General features: G+C 39.1%; 1 protein-coding gene across 4 annotated transcripts in view; it reads left to right on the top strand.

The window, feature by feature from the left end:
- The window catches only part of FRMD6 (FERM domain containing 6), a 79,630-nt gene that overhangs the window by 49,091 nt on the left and 13,565 nt on the right, over window positions 1-16,974 (top strand). For 3 of the 4 annotated variants that reach the window (XM_006731128.3, XM_081830517.1, XM_081830516.1), the window contains exons 4-10: window positions 2,192-2,295; window positions 3,492-3,568; window positions 5,743-5,929; window positions 9,112-9,267; window positions 12,550-12,615; window positions 13,476-13,544; window positions 16,176-16,350. In XM_006731128.3, coding sequence (XP_006731191.1) covers window positions 2,192-2,295; window positions 3,492-3,568; window positions 5,743-5,929; window positions 9,112-9,267; window positions 12,550-12,615; window positions 13,476-13,544; window positions 16,176-16,350 — 834 coding nt within the window. The remainder of the gene's footprint in view (window positions 1-2,191; window positions 2,296-3,491; window positions 3,569-5,742; window positions 5,930-9,111; window positions 9,268-12,549; window positions 12,616-13,475; window positions 13,545-16,175; window positions 16,351-16,974) is intronic. The other variant, XM_006731129.3, reaches the window with a different exon arrangement.

The raw sequence follows: 16,974 nt of genomic DNA, 5'->3' as shown, positions 1-16,974 counted from the left end.
GAACCATTTTCAGTTATCTTCTTAGGAGAGGCCAGAGAGCATGGAGCAGGGAGCACCTCAAGAATCAGTGAATCAACCATTTGCTCTTCAGTCTCTTCCTGTAATAGTTAAAGCAGTAAAAACACAAATGCTTAGCTCCATCCTTCTATCAGTGCATCTCTCAGTCATTCTTTCAAGGAAGGGTCCGGGAGAAATAAGATGCCCTATAGATTCTAAAAAATTTTTCTTTTATTCTAAACTCAAAGTTAATTCTTTTAATTCTACAACTACAGCCAGACTGTTGATCTGTGTTGTTCAACAAGTCAGCCTAATAAAACCAGTTTACAGCTTCCTTAAATTTCAAAATGAGAGTTTTTAAGATACCTTTTTTAAAAGAGAGATTGTAGTGTGGTGAAAGAACATTGGAAAAGGAATCAGTTGACCCGGTTCTAATTCTGGTTCTACCACTAGCTAGCTGTGTGGCTTTAGAAATATCACTTGACTTCTCTCGATTTCATTTTTCTCACATGTCAACTGGAAATTACTGCTTCACCTGCTTTGTCAGATTTTGATACAGCTTTTGAATTCTTAAAATAATAAAGCCACGATCAAACTGTCAGACAGTAGAGATATGGTGGTAGTTTAAAAATATGTGCTATTACACAGTGAACAGTCTCAGTTCTGTTTATTATATGGCTTCCTCAGATGGCAACCCAACCAAAACACAAATCATATTCAACAGGAAGGGTGTCTGGTCTTGTTCATTTCATGTTAATCGGTAGCATATGAGAGATGGGAGATAATTTAGTTGATCTGATAAGTAGATTTAAGTAGCACCCTTTTTTTGTCCCTGGGACCTCTTCCCTATCCCTTTTCAAATTGGTTGGCTTAATATGTCATTTATAAACAGAGTAGCTCTACCCTTCCTATTCTCTTATTGCTCTTTTTCAATCAACCCCCCCCCCCCCAGCATTGAGTCAGGAGTGACAGTGTGGTCAGGCGTGTTACCCTGGTAGGGAGTAGTCAAAGAGACACACTACCCTTCCAGAGTGAGTACATTTTTATGCAGAGCTTTCCACGAGCATACTCCTTTAGTGATGGTTAGAGAAAAAGGAATAAACTTTAAAAAAAAAAAAAGGCTTAAAACTTTGGGGGCACCTAGGTGGCTCAATCAGTTAAGCCACCAACTCTTAGTTTTGGCTCAGGTCATGATCTCATGGTTGTGGGATTGAGCCCTGTGTTGGACTGCTGCACACTCAGCGGGGAGTCTGCTTCAGATTCTCTCCCCCACCCTCCCCTTTCTGCCCATCCGACCCCTCCCCCATGCACCCTTGTGCTCTCTCTAAAATAAATGAATGAAATCTTAAAAAAAGAAGACTTAAAACATAGTATGGGATAGGAATGCTGAAGGCTTTTGTTGTGAAATATCTCGCTTTTAAAAGATTCTTTTCGGGAAATCTGAAAATTTAATATTTTTTTACCAGCTTGTCTTCACATGTTTAGATAATTTTTACATGGGTTTTAACAATCATAGTTTCTGCTCATCTTAAGAACATCATCCCCTTGAGGAAACACTTTGGCATTCTTTTTTTGCATGAGATTCTTCTCCTCATTCCACAGGATCAGTCCCAAAGGCAGTGAGAGTAATGGCTTGCTATTTTATCAGGCTGTGTTATATGTGGAGAACACAGAGAAGAAATAGTCTTAAAGGCTGTTGTTCACAGAGCATAGGTCAGGCCCCTCACTTGGAAATAGGCAGTTATCCTCAATGTCCCCTAATGTCTTACATAGCAGTTAGGATGCTGTTTCTTCTCTGTTTCATTATTCTGCACCTATGATGAGAGTTCTCTGTGAACTCAACAAAAGCATGTTTCTTCTAAGAGCCAGGAAGCCCACAGTGTTGGAAGTTTGTGCATTAGGATGACCATAGAAACTAAGTAAAAACAGGAGGTGGAAGCTTAATATTTCTTCTAAATATTACAGATTTTTAATAGTATGTGTTCTGTATTGCAAATGCAAAATAATTCATAAAAAATCTCATTAATGTCTAGCCAACCTTTTGTCTTTTAGTATCTTGTTGAGTTTTTATGGTACTTTGTGAATTCAGAACACATTCACAAATCTTGAGGCTTTATAAAAAACCCTGTTTTTGTGTATATTCTTTTCTTTTAAATCTTTTCTTATCATCTTGTCTCCTTTTTTTAATGTGCAGATAATGAACATGTCTATATGGAGTTGTCGCAAAAGCTGTATAAATATTGTCCAAAAGAATGGAAGAAAGAAGCCAGCAAGGTACGACAATACGAAGTCACTTGGGTGAGATTACATTTATAAGCAAAATTATTTTGATTTTTTAAAAGGTTTATTTTAGCTATTATATATTAGAAAAATATTAAATTTTAAAATTTTAATTCATAAAAATATTATGAAGTAGAGCATGGGAAAGGGAAATGAATTATAAGTTCCAAAATGTCATGTTGATGAAGTGTTAATAGTTTATTGCATATAACAGTAGATTTTAGGTATCTGCTTAAATAGGGGTACCTGGGTGGCTCAGTCAGTTGAGTGCCTGCCTTAGGCTCAGGTCTTGATCCCAGGGTCCAGGGAGCAGGGAGCCTGCTTCTCCCTCTGCCTGCCACTCCCTCTGCTTGTGCTCTCGCTCTGTCAGATAAATAAATAAAATCTTAAAAAAAAAAAAGATATCTGCTTAAATAATGTTGGATAATAACTTTTTAGTAATTTGAGGATAATGCTTTGAAATGAAAGCCATGGAAAAAGTATTCCTTTTGTGGCTATATTAACTGTCAAAACTGATGTTCTAGAAGTTATTAATAATTTTTTAATCTACTTTTACTATACTTACCTTTGATACTTTGTTACTTTATTGTACTGGTGGTGCTTTTATTTAGTAAACATTAATTCCATTTACATGGGAGATCATTCACAGGGAATTTACCTAGTGTTTCCAGGATCACCCTAGAAAATCAGGAATAAATCCCTAGTGTCTAATCCTAGATCCTCCAGTTTGTATTTTAAGAATTCTTGGAATAAACGGGAAGACTACTTGAAAGCCAACTACAAAGTAAGGCACATTAAAGTCTAAATAAACAAACAGCATATTAGAATTTGGTATGTGGAATGTCAGAGGCACAAGAGAACATTTGTAATGAGGAGCAAATGGTCACCACAGGGGATAGAGCTGAGAGAGGAGCTGGATCTCAACTAGAAATTTCCACTGGTATTTATTTTTATCTTCCCTTATGTTGTCATTGGCCTTACGGTGAATGAGTATATGCTGATGCTTTATAACTTCCCAGTTTTGCATGAACTTGGTATCCATATGGGACAATTGTCTGCCCTCTGCCAGTCACCACCCCCCCCCCCAATTAGAAATAGATAAAACCTTTCAAGATTTAAAAACCATCTTGTAAATAATGGCATTTTGTTGCTTTTGAAACCCCTTTTTGTAGTAACTAAAAATAGCTTGCTTTTTATATGTGTCTTTGTTTTAGGGTATTGACCAGTTTGGACCTCCTATGATCATTCACTTCCGTGTGCAGTACTATGTGGAAAATGGCAGATTGATCAGGTATGAGAACAGGGATTCTAAACTTTTACTTTGCCATAGCACTCACCTTCTAATATACCAAATAAAGTCCTCATGTTTGTCTGTTTTCACCTGCTATGATATAAATTCCAAAAGAGCAGGGATTTAAAAAAAAAAAAATATTTTTGTATGCTCATGTATCCTCAGTTCCTATAACAGAGGTTCAATAGACAATAAATATTTGTTGAATGAATGAATGATAATGTTAGACTATTAATGAAAATGTTAACAATATCACTGCCTCTCATTTTCTATACTCCACGTTTTTGATAACACATCAGTCAACACAAAGGTATTTCATTCAAGAAGGAACTAGCATTTTTGTGAAGAATAGAGAAACTAAAGGATTATATTCTTGTGGTAGGGTGGGGAGTAGTAGGGCAAGCAAGCAAGAACTCTCTCCTATAAAAATGCATGGTGTTTATACAGCCTGGTTTTCTTTTCACCTTCGGGGTCTTGCTTCTGTTCTTGGCAGTAGTTTTAAAGCTGAGATTACACCCAATGGAGCTATCCTGTGAGAATCTTAGATGCAGTTCGGCAAGGGCAGGTAATTGATTCTTTTTCTGGAGGTTGGTGCGTGAACAATACTATGCTCGTGATACAAACTCAGAATTTACCATCTCAGAAGCTAAGTTTATCATTTGTATAGGAGGATTCAGTACTGGGAAACTTTCAGAGGTGGTTTTGTTGGCTGATAGAGAAAATGGTGAACTCTCTTTTACTTATTTACTTTTAAACTCTGAGAAACCCCATGTAAAAGAGACAAAGATACATTTGGCTAATGAGTTATATGTAAGGTTCGCTCTTAATATTTGTGTTTTTGCCATATGTAATTTTAAAAGTAAAAAAATTAGTGCATAATTTTTTTAAAAGGCTAAGAAACTTTTTTAGTTATTCCGAGTTTATGTAAAATTTTTACTCAGTTTACCTACTAAGTATGGAATGTGCTGAAAAGAAGCAAAATATATTATTTAGCCACTAATTAACCCCCCGGGACTAATGAATGTTTAATTCATCCATGTACTTCTTTTCCCCAGGGATGAACTAGTCCAAACACTGTGTGGTCAGCATTATAAAAAGAAGTGCTCTGAAAAGTATTCTGTCCCGAGGGGGAAAAAATTACATAAATGCCTTATTTTTAAACTCTTCATACTTAAACACCATCTTAGTTGAAATCAACTCATGTTTTTATTGTCATCCGCTAAGAAGCTATGAATTTCAGATAAACATTCGATCTAAAATAATAGGAAGGCAAATAAATTCCTTAAACACACACACACACACACACACCCTTTTTCTCTTGCATTTTTACTTTGATCACAAAGGCATCTCATTTGCCTGTGACATTTTTTGGAGCTTGACCATGTTTTCCCCCAGTCAGCACTTCTTATTCAACGTATTTAATGGGAACTATATTTATTTCTGACCTCAACAGATTGTAATGAGTGCATTATTAATATTTCCATTTGTGAGGAGTATCATGATTGTCATAACATGTGCATATAAAACCACACCCATAAAGTAACATCCATTTAAAAAAAGAGAGAGAGACTTAAGGCAAGCTTTTTTATTTAGTTCATTCATTCTGAGAAAGAAAAAAAACAAAACTCTATAGTTAAATTTTTTTTTAAATGGACATATAAACAGAAATATTTTTAAAAGGGCCTTAGAGTATTTGTAAACAAACCAAAACAGAACGGCAAAACGTTAGAGCCAGGATTATCCCCTCAGATCTGTCCTTGTTTATGGCATACGTGCAGCATTATTGCAGCAAAATAATTTTAATGCAGACAACAAATGCCTAGGCTTCTATACTAATCCTTGTTCAATGAAATGTTTACCATATTGCGGTGGAATGATTCAGACCTTGTTTCCATTCTCTGAATGAATCAAATGGTACCGGCCTCAGGAAATGGTACGTTTGCTGTTGGGTAGTCTGGCTTGGAGTTCTGCCTCCCTGCGACTTGGGCGAGGCAGCAATCAGGTATAGCTACAACCCTCCCCCCTTTCTCCAAGGAGTTGGGGCGGGGAGGGAGGAAGAAGGAGCAGAAACAGAAGAGCTCTTGTCAGCAGATGGATAGCAGGATTTGGGTTCTGTTTACATGCCATCGGATTGTTCCATCAAATGTGATTTCGGTTTTCTTTTCTTTTCCTAGTGACAGAGCAGCAAGATACTATTATTACTGGCACCTGAGAAAACAAGTGCTTCATTCTCAGTGTGTGCTCCGAGAAGAGGCCTATTTCCTGCTGGCCGCCTTTGCCCTGCAGGCTGATCTTGGGAACTTCAAAAGGAATAAGCACTATGGAAAGTACTTTGAGCCAGAGGCTTACTTCCCGTCCTGGGTAGGCACTGTTTTCAAATTTTAAAGTGTTTTCTCTAGCACATTTGTGGTTCATTATGCCGCTACTTACTTGTGTTGCTTCAAGAAATGGGAACCCAGATGTTTGTGGCCAGTAAAACCTTTCATGATGCCCAAATACAAATTTAACACCTGAGAGCACTGTACACACGGATCTCTTGATATATTTGATCTGCTCCTTCTAGTTAATGGGGAAGAGGATTGCTATCCGTCCTAAATATGGTGCAACTTGGAAGTTGCCAGCCTTGTTTTGGTATTTGCATTGTCTTTACTTTCTTATTTCTTATTCAAGCTTCATTTTCTTTGCTTTGGAGGGAGAAAAAACATGACTCTTTAAAAAGTGAGATCATTGACAACTTTTCCTGTGTTGAGAAAACAAATATAAGTAAACTCCTTGCTCTGACCTCCATCTCCTCCACTCCCAAGAGAGAAACCATGCCACCATGTCAGCAAGAAAATTTAGGTTATTCCAGCATGAAATGTCTCAGCTGTCCTTTCTCCACACAACCCTGCCCCTGTCTGTGCCCACCCTTCGTCCAGGTCTCTGCTGTCACTTGTCTCTCTCCCATATCTCCACATCGCGAGCCTCTACTCAAACTAACTTCTTCAGTCAGAACAGACAAAGCACGTTTGGCTGGCCCCACTCATCCTCAGGAAGAAAGGAAAAAGGGAAAGAAGAGCTCCCACTCTCGCCTTCCCTTCTCAGTAAAGCCTCTTGAAAAAATAATGTATATTTGATTTTTTACCTTCTTTATTTCCCAAATGAACCCCTCAGCATGCTTCCATCTTGCCTTCCTTGCCTACCACTCCACTTGTGGCGCTTTCCCTAAGGTCACCAGTGACCTTGAGATTGCCAGGTCCAGTGGACACTTTCTGCTTCTTTTCTCGGCTGTATCTGACACGTAACTGCTCTCATCCTGGAGATCTCATCCAAATGAACGCTTCTTGACAACCACTTACGTGCTGGCAACTCCCAAATCTGTTTCTCTCCCCCTTGATCATTAGATAGCTGTTTACCCATAGGCACCTCAAACTCAGGATGCCCCAAATCAAATTCACCTTTTCCCCACCTCCATTCTGTATATTCCTTCCGCTGTGTTCCTATCTCAGCTAGTGGTGCAGCCATCCCCCCAGTCACCCAGAAGCTTGAGAGTCATACAGATCTCTCCCCATCACCCTTCTTTTTCCCTGCCCTATCCAGGCAACTGGAGCATCCTCTAACATAAAACACTTGATCACCCATCACTCAGCTTAAGAAATAAAATTCTCTTGAATTTTTGCTGTGGTTGACTTGCTAAATGTTTATCATGTGCCCGACCCATCATCCCATCTCCCAGGTTTTAGCTCTTGTCAGCGCTCAGCAGCACTCCTGTGGGGCTTGTCTTTGCTTCAGTCTTTACAGCTTGCAGATGAGTTGATTTTGCTTCTGACTTAAACCTTCAGGGCCTCCCCTGTCACCTGCAGAGTGAAAGCCAGGCTCTCAAACATGACTGAGGAACTTTCCAGAATCTGATCTCTGCCAGTCTTTCCAGCTTCCTCTCTGGTTGTCCTGCACCTTGAATTTGATGCTCTGACAACATCCAGCAATTCCTATGTCTCCACACATCCTGTGGTGTTTCACACTTCTGGCCTTCCTTCTGAAGTTCCTTTAGCCAGTGAAGCCCCTCTCCCTGTTTGACCTGGCAGACTCCTGTTCATCCTCCAAGACTGCTCAGCTGTAGTTCCCTCTGGGCAGACTGTCTAGCCCCCGCCTCTGGGCTCTGTCAGACCCTAGACGTAGTGTTTTACATCTCCTTTTCAAATGATCTGTTAATTTTTTGCCTCCAGTAAACTGTTTTTTTAATATATTCTAAAGGACAGGCACAAACGTCACCTTTTCTGTTTCTTCAGCATTTCACATTGAGGTGCTTCATGTAAGTTTTTGTGGACTGATTGTCAGTGCTTCAGTTAAAGAGAAACCACAAAAGGTGTCAAGCTTTTACATATCAGTGTCAGTGGAACCCAAATTAGCCCGTATCTCATTCCCTAGTTGTTGTCAGGTACTCACTGAATCTTGGTCCTTTAAATCCGAGCTCCCCATCAGGTGCCACAGCCTCCAGAGTGCTGAGATCCGAGTTTCTTCAATCTTTGGGATCACCAAAGCCACCTACTTCAGTGCCCTTACAAATACTATATTCTGTGTGTATCTTTGACCTGAGAAAGTTTGACAATTGCTCACTTAGATGATCTCCATGTAAAAGGAGTCTAGAAGGAAAAATCTAACTTTGAGTTCTCAGCAGAACTTCTTAAATGGCCAGTAATTGATCACATTTCATTCAGTAGGAAGAAACACAATGTCAGTATCTATAAAAACATTTTTAAACTAAAAATTCTTTTAATTTTTTATTCTGATGGTTTTAAGCACTACTCTTTTTGCTCTCCTTGCATAATTCTTTCCTTATTTTATAATCCTCATGAAATCAGCTGAGACTTTGAACTAATCAGCACCTTTCTCTTAGCCTGCAGCTAGCTGCTGGCTACTATATATTTTGGGCATTGAAAGGCTCAGGCTACTGTCCCATGAAAACCTGAGCCATGGTGAATTGCAATGAATGCTTGAATGAAATTGTTTTCTCACAAGTATTCAAATAGAGTGTTAATATCAGCCTTTTATGCAAAAACCAAAAATGTTTCAGAGAATTCCTCCCAGTCCCCTGCCTTCTTTGGATTAACATTTAGAACCTCCCACTCTGTGGCTGTAATTTTAGAAGAGTTAAGTAGGATCCAGAACCTGAAGATGTGTTGACAGTCAGTGTATTGCATGGTACCAGTCATTTTGCAAGTATAAACAGTGATGTGTACAAAATTTTGCAAGTTCGCATGATTTTTTTTTTCCCTTGGTGAGTTTAAAACCAAGAGAACATATTTTTCTCATTTCTTGTGATTTTTCTTCTCACATACGCAGTACTACAGCTAAACTGACTTTGTAGCTTCTAGTATTAGCTGATTCAGCCTAGTAACATAACAGATGGTGAAAACGGAATAAAAGTGGGAAATTTCCTACTGGAAATTAGCCAGTTTACGTGGCCTATTTTAGGTTCTTGTCCTTTCATCATTTGGGGGATGAGGGTAGAACTTCCATCCCTCCAACAAATGTTGCATTGCATACCCATTGTATCCCAACAGGTTGTTTCCAAGAGAGGGAAGGACTACATCCTGAAGCACATTCCAAACATGCACAAAGATCAGTTTGCACTGACAGCTTCCGAGGCTCATCTTAAATACATCAAAGAGGCCGTCCGGCTGGATGATGTTGCCGTGCATTACTACAGATTGTATAAGGTACAAAACTGTAGTGTGTCTGCCGCTTCTGAGGAAAAAAATACCTTCTCGATTAGAAGAAGCTTTTATTAAAATTTGTCATTTCATTTTTTAATGGGATTTTTATTTTTAATTTTTTTTTAAGATTGATTTATTTGAGAGAGGGAGAGCGCACGGGCACACAGGTGGGGGTGGGGGGAGGGGCAAAGGGAGCAGGAGAGAGAGAATCCAGAACAGATTCCACCTGAGCGTGGAGCGCTACATGGGGCTGTTTCATGACCCTGAGATCACAGCCTGAGCTGAAACCAAGAGTCGGGCACTTAAGTGACTGTGCCACGCAGGTGCCCCATTAAAGGGCTTTAAAAAAAAAAAGTTTCATGTGAACTGTTATCATAGGTCAGTCTTGGAGTTAATGATGCTTTTCCTCAGGCCTGGCAGCACAATGGAATCTTTCTGTAATGGTTCTAATATTGAGACAACAAGTGGCTTCAGATTGTGAATCTAGCTTTTCAGTGATTATGAAATAGTTATTTTTCTCTTTTCCAAATCTGCATGTCTGCCTTGGGGACTAACATTTGCAGTTTGTTTGATCAGTAATTTTTAATATTCCCCAAAGTGAAGCCATACCTGCATTGTATCCATTAATAAGAACTACCACAACAGCTAATGATTATTGAGTATTATCTCCATGGGGCACACTTGATTTTCTTTTTTAAATTCTCACAATTCTGTAAGATAGAAACTGATATTCATTTTACAGATGAGGAAACAGACCAAAGAGCATGAAACTAGCAAGTGGCAGAGCCAGGATTCAACCCGGGTCTGCCTGACTAGAGGAATTTATGGATAAAAAGTGTTTAAAACAGTGCCCAGCACATGTTAGGCATGATGTTCGGCTGTTAGCGTTATCACTGTTACTGTTATGCTCCTTATTACTACTGTACCCTTTGTGGTAAGATTAGCATAACTGGGCCATTGGAGGCTGGACTATAGTTTGGCTGCGTTACTGGATAATCTTCCTGGCTGGTTCAGAAAACTTACTAAGGTACCAAAGAATGGTATTTTTTTTTCTCACTTCCATGCCCAAGAGATGCATCGTTAATGTCCTGTCATCCTTGAGAGGCATAATTGAGTTCCATAGGAGCTCTTTGGCCAAATTCCTGAAGGACTGAATTGTTACTTCTTTTTTTTCCTTAAAAGATTTCATTTGTGACACCTCAGTTTATATGAGAAAATGCAAGTAAATGACATTTGACAATCGTTTGTATTTTAAAATGTACCGGAAGCATGAATGGTGTATAAGAAAGAGTGTGGCTTTAGAGTCAGATATTAGAAACCCTACATCACCACTATTATGGGATCCTGGGCAAATATAACTATAATCCTGGACCGTCTATGAAGTGGGAAGGATTCTATACAATTCACAAGTTTGGGAAAATTCTGTGAGATAGTGAATCCGAAATGACCAGGTGGAATGCCTGGCACATTAATCAGTGCTCAGTAAATATCAGCTGCTCCTTATTTGATAGGGAAACAGTATTTTAAAGAATCCTGTTAAGAATCCTTTAGTAAATTATCCTCAGTTTATCTTTTGTGTACAAATTAATCTTTTTTTTTTTTTTTATTCGAGAGAGAGTGAGAGAGAGCACAAGAGGGGGTAGGGTCAGAGGGAGGAGCAGACTCGCCGCTGAGCAGGGAGCCCGATGCGGGGCTCGATCCCAGGACTCTGGGATCATGACCTGAGCCGAAGGCAGTCGCCCAACCAACTGAGCCACCCGGGAGCCCCTACAAATTAATCTTTTATTTGCTTACAGTGTGGTACTTCTGCATGGCATAGAAAATGACCCTCTTACCTGCTTAAAACAAGATAATTAATGTAACTGAATGAAGTGAGGAAACAGATATTGGGCAGAGTTTTCATTCTTTACAGAAACAAAGTGGCCATTAAAACATGGGCAGAGTTTTCATTCTTTAGAGAAATCAAGAAGCCATTAAAACCGCTTCATTTAAGACCCGCTTGTAAAGTGGAAATAAAGTAGAGAGAGGACAGGAAGCATTCTGGGAAAAGAAACTTCTGAGTCCCTTTCTCAGTAACGCACACCTTGTGCCTGCCCAGCCAGCATTTTTATGAGCACAGTCTTATTTCCGAAAGCAGTCAGGGTAGCCTTGAGGAGGAGATTGACCTAAACTCCCAGTGATAGATTGGTTTCTCCCATTAAACCCTATACTGTATGTGCCTTTCTTGATATAAAAACATATTCGTTGGAAAAAAACAGCCCAAATAGTGAAAATAGGCCTTGTCTTGTCTTTACTATGCCAGATGAGCATGCATTTTCTAAACACATATCTTCTCATGTTCATGGGAAAACTGGCACTAAATATACTCATTTATTTTTATTGAGGAAACTCATAATGAAAATATTTCAGTTATTTAATAATTTTATTTTCTGTTTTGAACTTCATACCTTATATCCCGTTATTACAGATAAGCACTTAAAAGATGTGGCCCAATTTCAGAGTACATTTAAAATTCAGAGAACATTTCAGGAATTTTTTTTCCCATATGCTCATTGTAATTTATTTTTTTATAGTTTATGGTTTAGCTGGTAGAATGGATATCATATTACATGCAAATGATGAATCACTGAACTCTGCCTCTGAAACTAATAATGCAATATGTTAATTGAATTTAAGTAAAATAAAGTAAAAAAAAAAAAGGTATATCGTATTGGCAAGTGATAGTTGAATTTCTTAGAAATAAGTATTTTCTTTCCAAACTGAATATAAAGCCTTTCAGCCTTTTATCCTCATGAGATGACAACCTTAAATATTTAGGCTTGCCTATGATTTTGGCTTCAGAGCTGGAGAGTTACATGGTTTGAAACCTATAAAATCTAGTGCCTTTCAGAATATAACTATGACATTATATTCAACATTCTAACCTCTGAGAAAAGGTAGAAAGCTAAAAAAAAAAAATAAGCAAAAATAGTCTTGTTTATCAGAGTTTTCAATAATGTAATAATTTAGAATATTGTCAGATATGAGAGTGTATTAATATAGTGAAAATACTAATGCTTTGAAATCTTAGTAGTTTAAAAAGTAGAATATACCATTATTGATTTAATATGTACTCGTGATTTTCTTAAAGCTTATAGTAAAGTAGGGATGCAGAAAGATGAGCAAAGTTATTTTAAGTCACAAACTTTCTAATCCTGGGATTTCTCCTTCTGTTTTTCTTCTTTGGTGCTTAATTGTCCATTATACAAGAAAAACATACTTTTTCATATGGTTTTATTTCTATAGGATAAAAGGGAAATTGAAGCTTCTCTGACCCTTGGATTGACCATGCGGGGAATACAGATTTTTCAGGTTAGTAAATGAGAAATAAGTGTCAAATGGTATCTACTATGTCTTACATTGGCATTGCACCTGCCTGCTCCTTGGTAGGTTCACTGGTTCATTTCTGGCCATTGATTGGTCATTACTTCTTGTTTGTCCAGTACAAATGTGAATGATGTAGGATAGATGAAGTGATACAGTCCAAACCTCAACAGTAATAAGTCCTCCAGAACAGAAAATAATAAGCCAAAGATTGGCCCAGGTTCATCACTAATAGATCCTTAATATCCAGACATTCTTCTTTGTGGGTATTAATTTTATATATTCTCTTTTATCCTCTGGAGCATTATAACTGTGCAAAGAAAAAAATGACATTTTAATACAGTGCCGGACCAGACATTTTAATTTCCATTACATTTTCTGATAAAGCCTGTCCCTTGAATAAGTAATAACTGTCACACTTTTGCAGGCAGAATAGTATTATCCTACAGCCATCAACAGGGGAGAGAGAATGCCTCTTTCTGTGAGACCAAGGAGAATATAAGGATCTCTCATCTTTGGTTTAGGCAAATATCCAGTTATGAAAGTCTAAGTGCCTTTTCTCATCTCTTGAATGCCTGAGTCTTGGACTTTTTATTTAAATTTAGGGATAGGCTCAAAGGGAAAAGATTACCTTGAAAGACCAGTTAATGCAGTCACTCAGGAACCCAGAGCTACAGTTTGGTATCACTAATCTTTTAATTACTGTCTGAACATCTCCAAAGAGAGTTGAGGACCCCTTTCAGATTTTAATTACCACATTTTAGTTTTCCAGGAGAGAAGTTACAGCCGTTGTAGAGTGTCTGGCATTTTCCTCCATAACACTGTGTGCATTATAACTTTTTCCACAGAATTTAGATGAAGAGAAACAGTTACTTTATGATTTCCCCTGGACAAATGTTGGAAAGTTGGTGTTTGTGGTAAGTTTAAAATAAATGACTAAAAAATAGCACAGTTGTTTGTTTTGTGGATTTTTGTTGTTCCCTCTTCTGTTTTGTTTTTAAAAATAATGTTGTCCCAGGCACAAAAGTTGGTATTTTTTTTAAAAAGTTGACAAAGAAGACAACTAGCTTTCTTCTATTCTTATTATATGTGTTTTAATCCTTGCCACTCATCAGTAGTGAACCTAAAATTAAAGAATCTTATAGCAAAAAAGATGACTAATTTTAATTTGTGGGTCTGGGTCCCACTGCACTATCCTAAGTTACTCTGGTTGCAGAAGAAATGTAGTGGGGGAATGTATAAGATGAGTTTATCAAACAGAATTATTTTTAAAAGCAAAGGGATCAGAAAACAGCCATAATCACAGGATAAATTACTCATAGCACGGGGGTTAGCCAGTTCTTTTGGAAGTTACTTCTTTTGAGCAGAGAATAAAGAGTGATATAACAAGATGTTTCTATTAATATCTAACTCTTTGAAACTCATCATTATAAAGAAAGGTCTGCAGTTCTTAATAGGAAAAATGCTGTTATTTTTAGAATATTGAGAATAGTATCCTTTTTTTTATTGTAAGAGCAAATTCATGATTTTTCCCAGGTGTTTCTCTACCTTGCCAGCTATATCTGGTTTTTGGTAGGGTTCAAAGAATTACAGTTAATAATATGTATATCTAGTGGTCATTAAAATCCATATTTTTTTCTTTGTTCAGAAATTGTTGGGAAAAATGCACAAAGAAAGGAGGAAAATAAGGTTTTGTACACATGTGCCTCTCTCCCATAAGGAAGATGGCCTATATAAATAGAGGGCTGTATTGCCAAACAGCATTCGGGCACTGACTCCACACTGCCCTGTGAAGTCAAAAGACCTGTTCCTGACTTTACATTATTTTAATTACTTGGGCACAGTTCAATCTGATTCCACTTTACTGATACATCGAATGGGGCCTGACCTGCCTCCTCTTCACTTGCTGTCTCTCATCCAGGCCCTTTGTAAAAGAATCTGAGCGATATGAAAATGAGCAAATTATTACCCCACTTGGCCCTGTCGTGTCCCAAATTGAGTAGTAATAAAATGCACTTATGAAATTGAGTGTTTTCAGGGTCCTGGACTCAGTGGTTCCTGAACTGAGTTGTGCATCAGCCTCATCTGAGGAGCTTAAGATAAAAATTTCTGAGCCTCATCCTCCTCCCCTAAGAGATTTTTGATTCAGTGGGTGTGCGTTGGGGACCAGGCATCTATTTTGATGAATTTCCCAGATGATTCTTGTCATGGCCAGCCCAGTCCTGCCCAAGTTGTAGTACCTTGAGCAAGTTACTTAACCTGTGTGCCTTGGTTTCTTTGTTCCCAACTGGGGATAATTGGTCCTCCCTCATAGGCGTAATTGTGAGGATTAAATGAGTTAATACCTGCCGAGTGCTCATTAAGTGGCAGTTTTTACCATCCTGGCATTGGGATCCACTGGTGGTTCCTTTAAAATGAAAAGTCGAAGGGTGAGAACTCCATCCCCAACTGATACACACAAAGCCATATTGTTTTGTTTTGACTTTAAGTGTGTAGTTAGAAGATGCCTCCCTCTTTGCTTTACTTCTCCACTCTGGCTGAGAATTGTTATGTCTGGAATATTCCTTTTGCAGTCCTGCTGCCGTATTCATTAATAGGAGAGGTGAAGGAATTTATACTATCCCATAACTATAAGAAACTTTGCCAAACTCTCACCCTCAACTTATGTTAATGAACTTTGTTAATGATCCCAGGCTTAAAGAATGAGATTCCTTATATCTCTACTGATAGAGATAATTATATCTCTTCCTTTCTCATCCCTCCAACTGTCCCTCTAGCTTCCAGCTCCCCCTTTTTTTTAAGACACTGCATGCCCAACGTGGGGCTTGAACTCACCATCCTGAGATCAAGAGTTGCATACTCTTACTGACTGAGTCAGCCAGGTGCCCACCCCCCGTCCAGCCTCCCTCTTTGATCCAGCTAAAGAAGTTTTTCCATTTCTTTTCTTAACCCTAAATAGGAATTAGTAGTGTTTTCTATCAAAACTCCTTATTTCCTCCCCGGAGTTTATCACAAACGATAGTTATTTTATGTGTTTATGTACCATCTCTCCCACCAGAATATCTCTCTATGAAGATAGGGACCTTGTTTGCCCTGTTCACTGTCATTTTCTCAGTGACTAGCACAGTGTTTGGTACATAGTGTTTAACAAATATTTGAATGCATTATGCTTCTAGAATCTGTCATCTTGTTTGCTGAATTAGGGTGTTGGAATTGCATTTGAAGATGCTTTCATGATGGGCCCTTCTCTTCTCTCTTGTGTAAATGGCCCCACTAGCCAGAGAAACCGAAGATACTCCTCGACCGTCATACCCAAGTCAGTGTTTACTAGAAGACCCTGGCTAGACACTTCCCTGAATTTTTGGTAAACCTTGTCCTGTGACATTTTTGAATGGAAAAACAACAATTTGTCTCTCAGTGAATTTTGAATGGAGCTTTCTACATCTAGTTCTGAGCCTGTGGTTTTCCTTACTAAAAAGAGAGTGAAGGGGACCTTGGCTGGTGAGAGACTTCTCTTCCCAAATCCGACTCGTGCTTTTGCTCCACAGGGTAAGAAATTTGAGATTTTGCCAGATGGCTTGCCCTCGGCCAGGAAGCTCATCTACTACACGGGGTGCCCCATGCGTTCCCGACACCTCCTGCAGCTCCTCAGCAACAGCCACCGTCTCTACATGAATCTGCAGCCTGTGTTGCGCCACATCCGGAAGCTGGAGGAGAACGAAGGTATGGCGCAGCCAGGGAGGGTGGGGGCAAGTGGTGCCTTTGCCGCCTGTGGCCGCTTGCTCCTGAGAGCCCTGAAGAAGAGGCCCCGAGGGTTGGGCTTCTCCAGATTCAGAGCAGCGTTGCTGTTCACGTCTCATCACTGTCCTGGAAGACCAGGGTTAGCCTTGAGGCCCACCAGCTGTAGCACCTGTCCGGAATACCTGAGGTTATCGCTGTCATTTAGCTGTCCCTGAGTACCGTCTCTTTAAAGTTTCCCCACACTGGCCTTGAAGACCCTTACAGCAAGCCGCCACATGAAGGTGCAGGCCAAGGTTTATCTGCGACTCAGAGCACCTTGGAATCTGGAATTTTTTTCCAGTGCAGTTATTCCTTAGATTAGAGTGACAATAAAGGTGGGTGACAGAAATGTCTCCAGTCTCTCTTATAGACTGCCAGGAGGCCCCCAAGTCGAGGTGAGCAGAATGACAAAGGAGAAAGAAGTTTTCACTCAAGGATTGTATAAGCCAGTCCTGTGGGGGCTTTGCTGAGACACAGAAAAGAGCAATCCATTTGGGGCCCCTGAAAAGGGGGACGAGTCAGGGTAAGGAAGAGGAAGGCAGCAGACTTCAGCTCTACAATATGAAC

Source organism: Leptonychotes weddellii, chromosome 9 (genome assembly GCF_054177405.1).
Source record: "Leptonychotes weddellii isolate Sample4059 chromosome 9, ASM5417740v2, whole genome shotgun sequence".
Taxonomy (NCBI): Eukaryota; Metazoa; Chordata; class Mammalia; order Carnivora; family Phocidae; genus Leptonychotes; species Leptonychotes weddellii.
The sequence above is the reverse complement of the archived record's forward strand: the minus strand, read 5'-3'. Positions and strand labels throughout refer to the sequence as shown.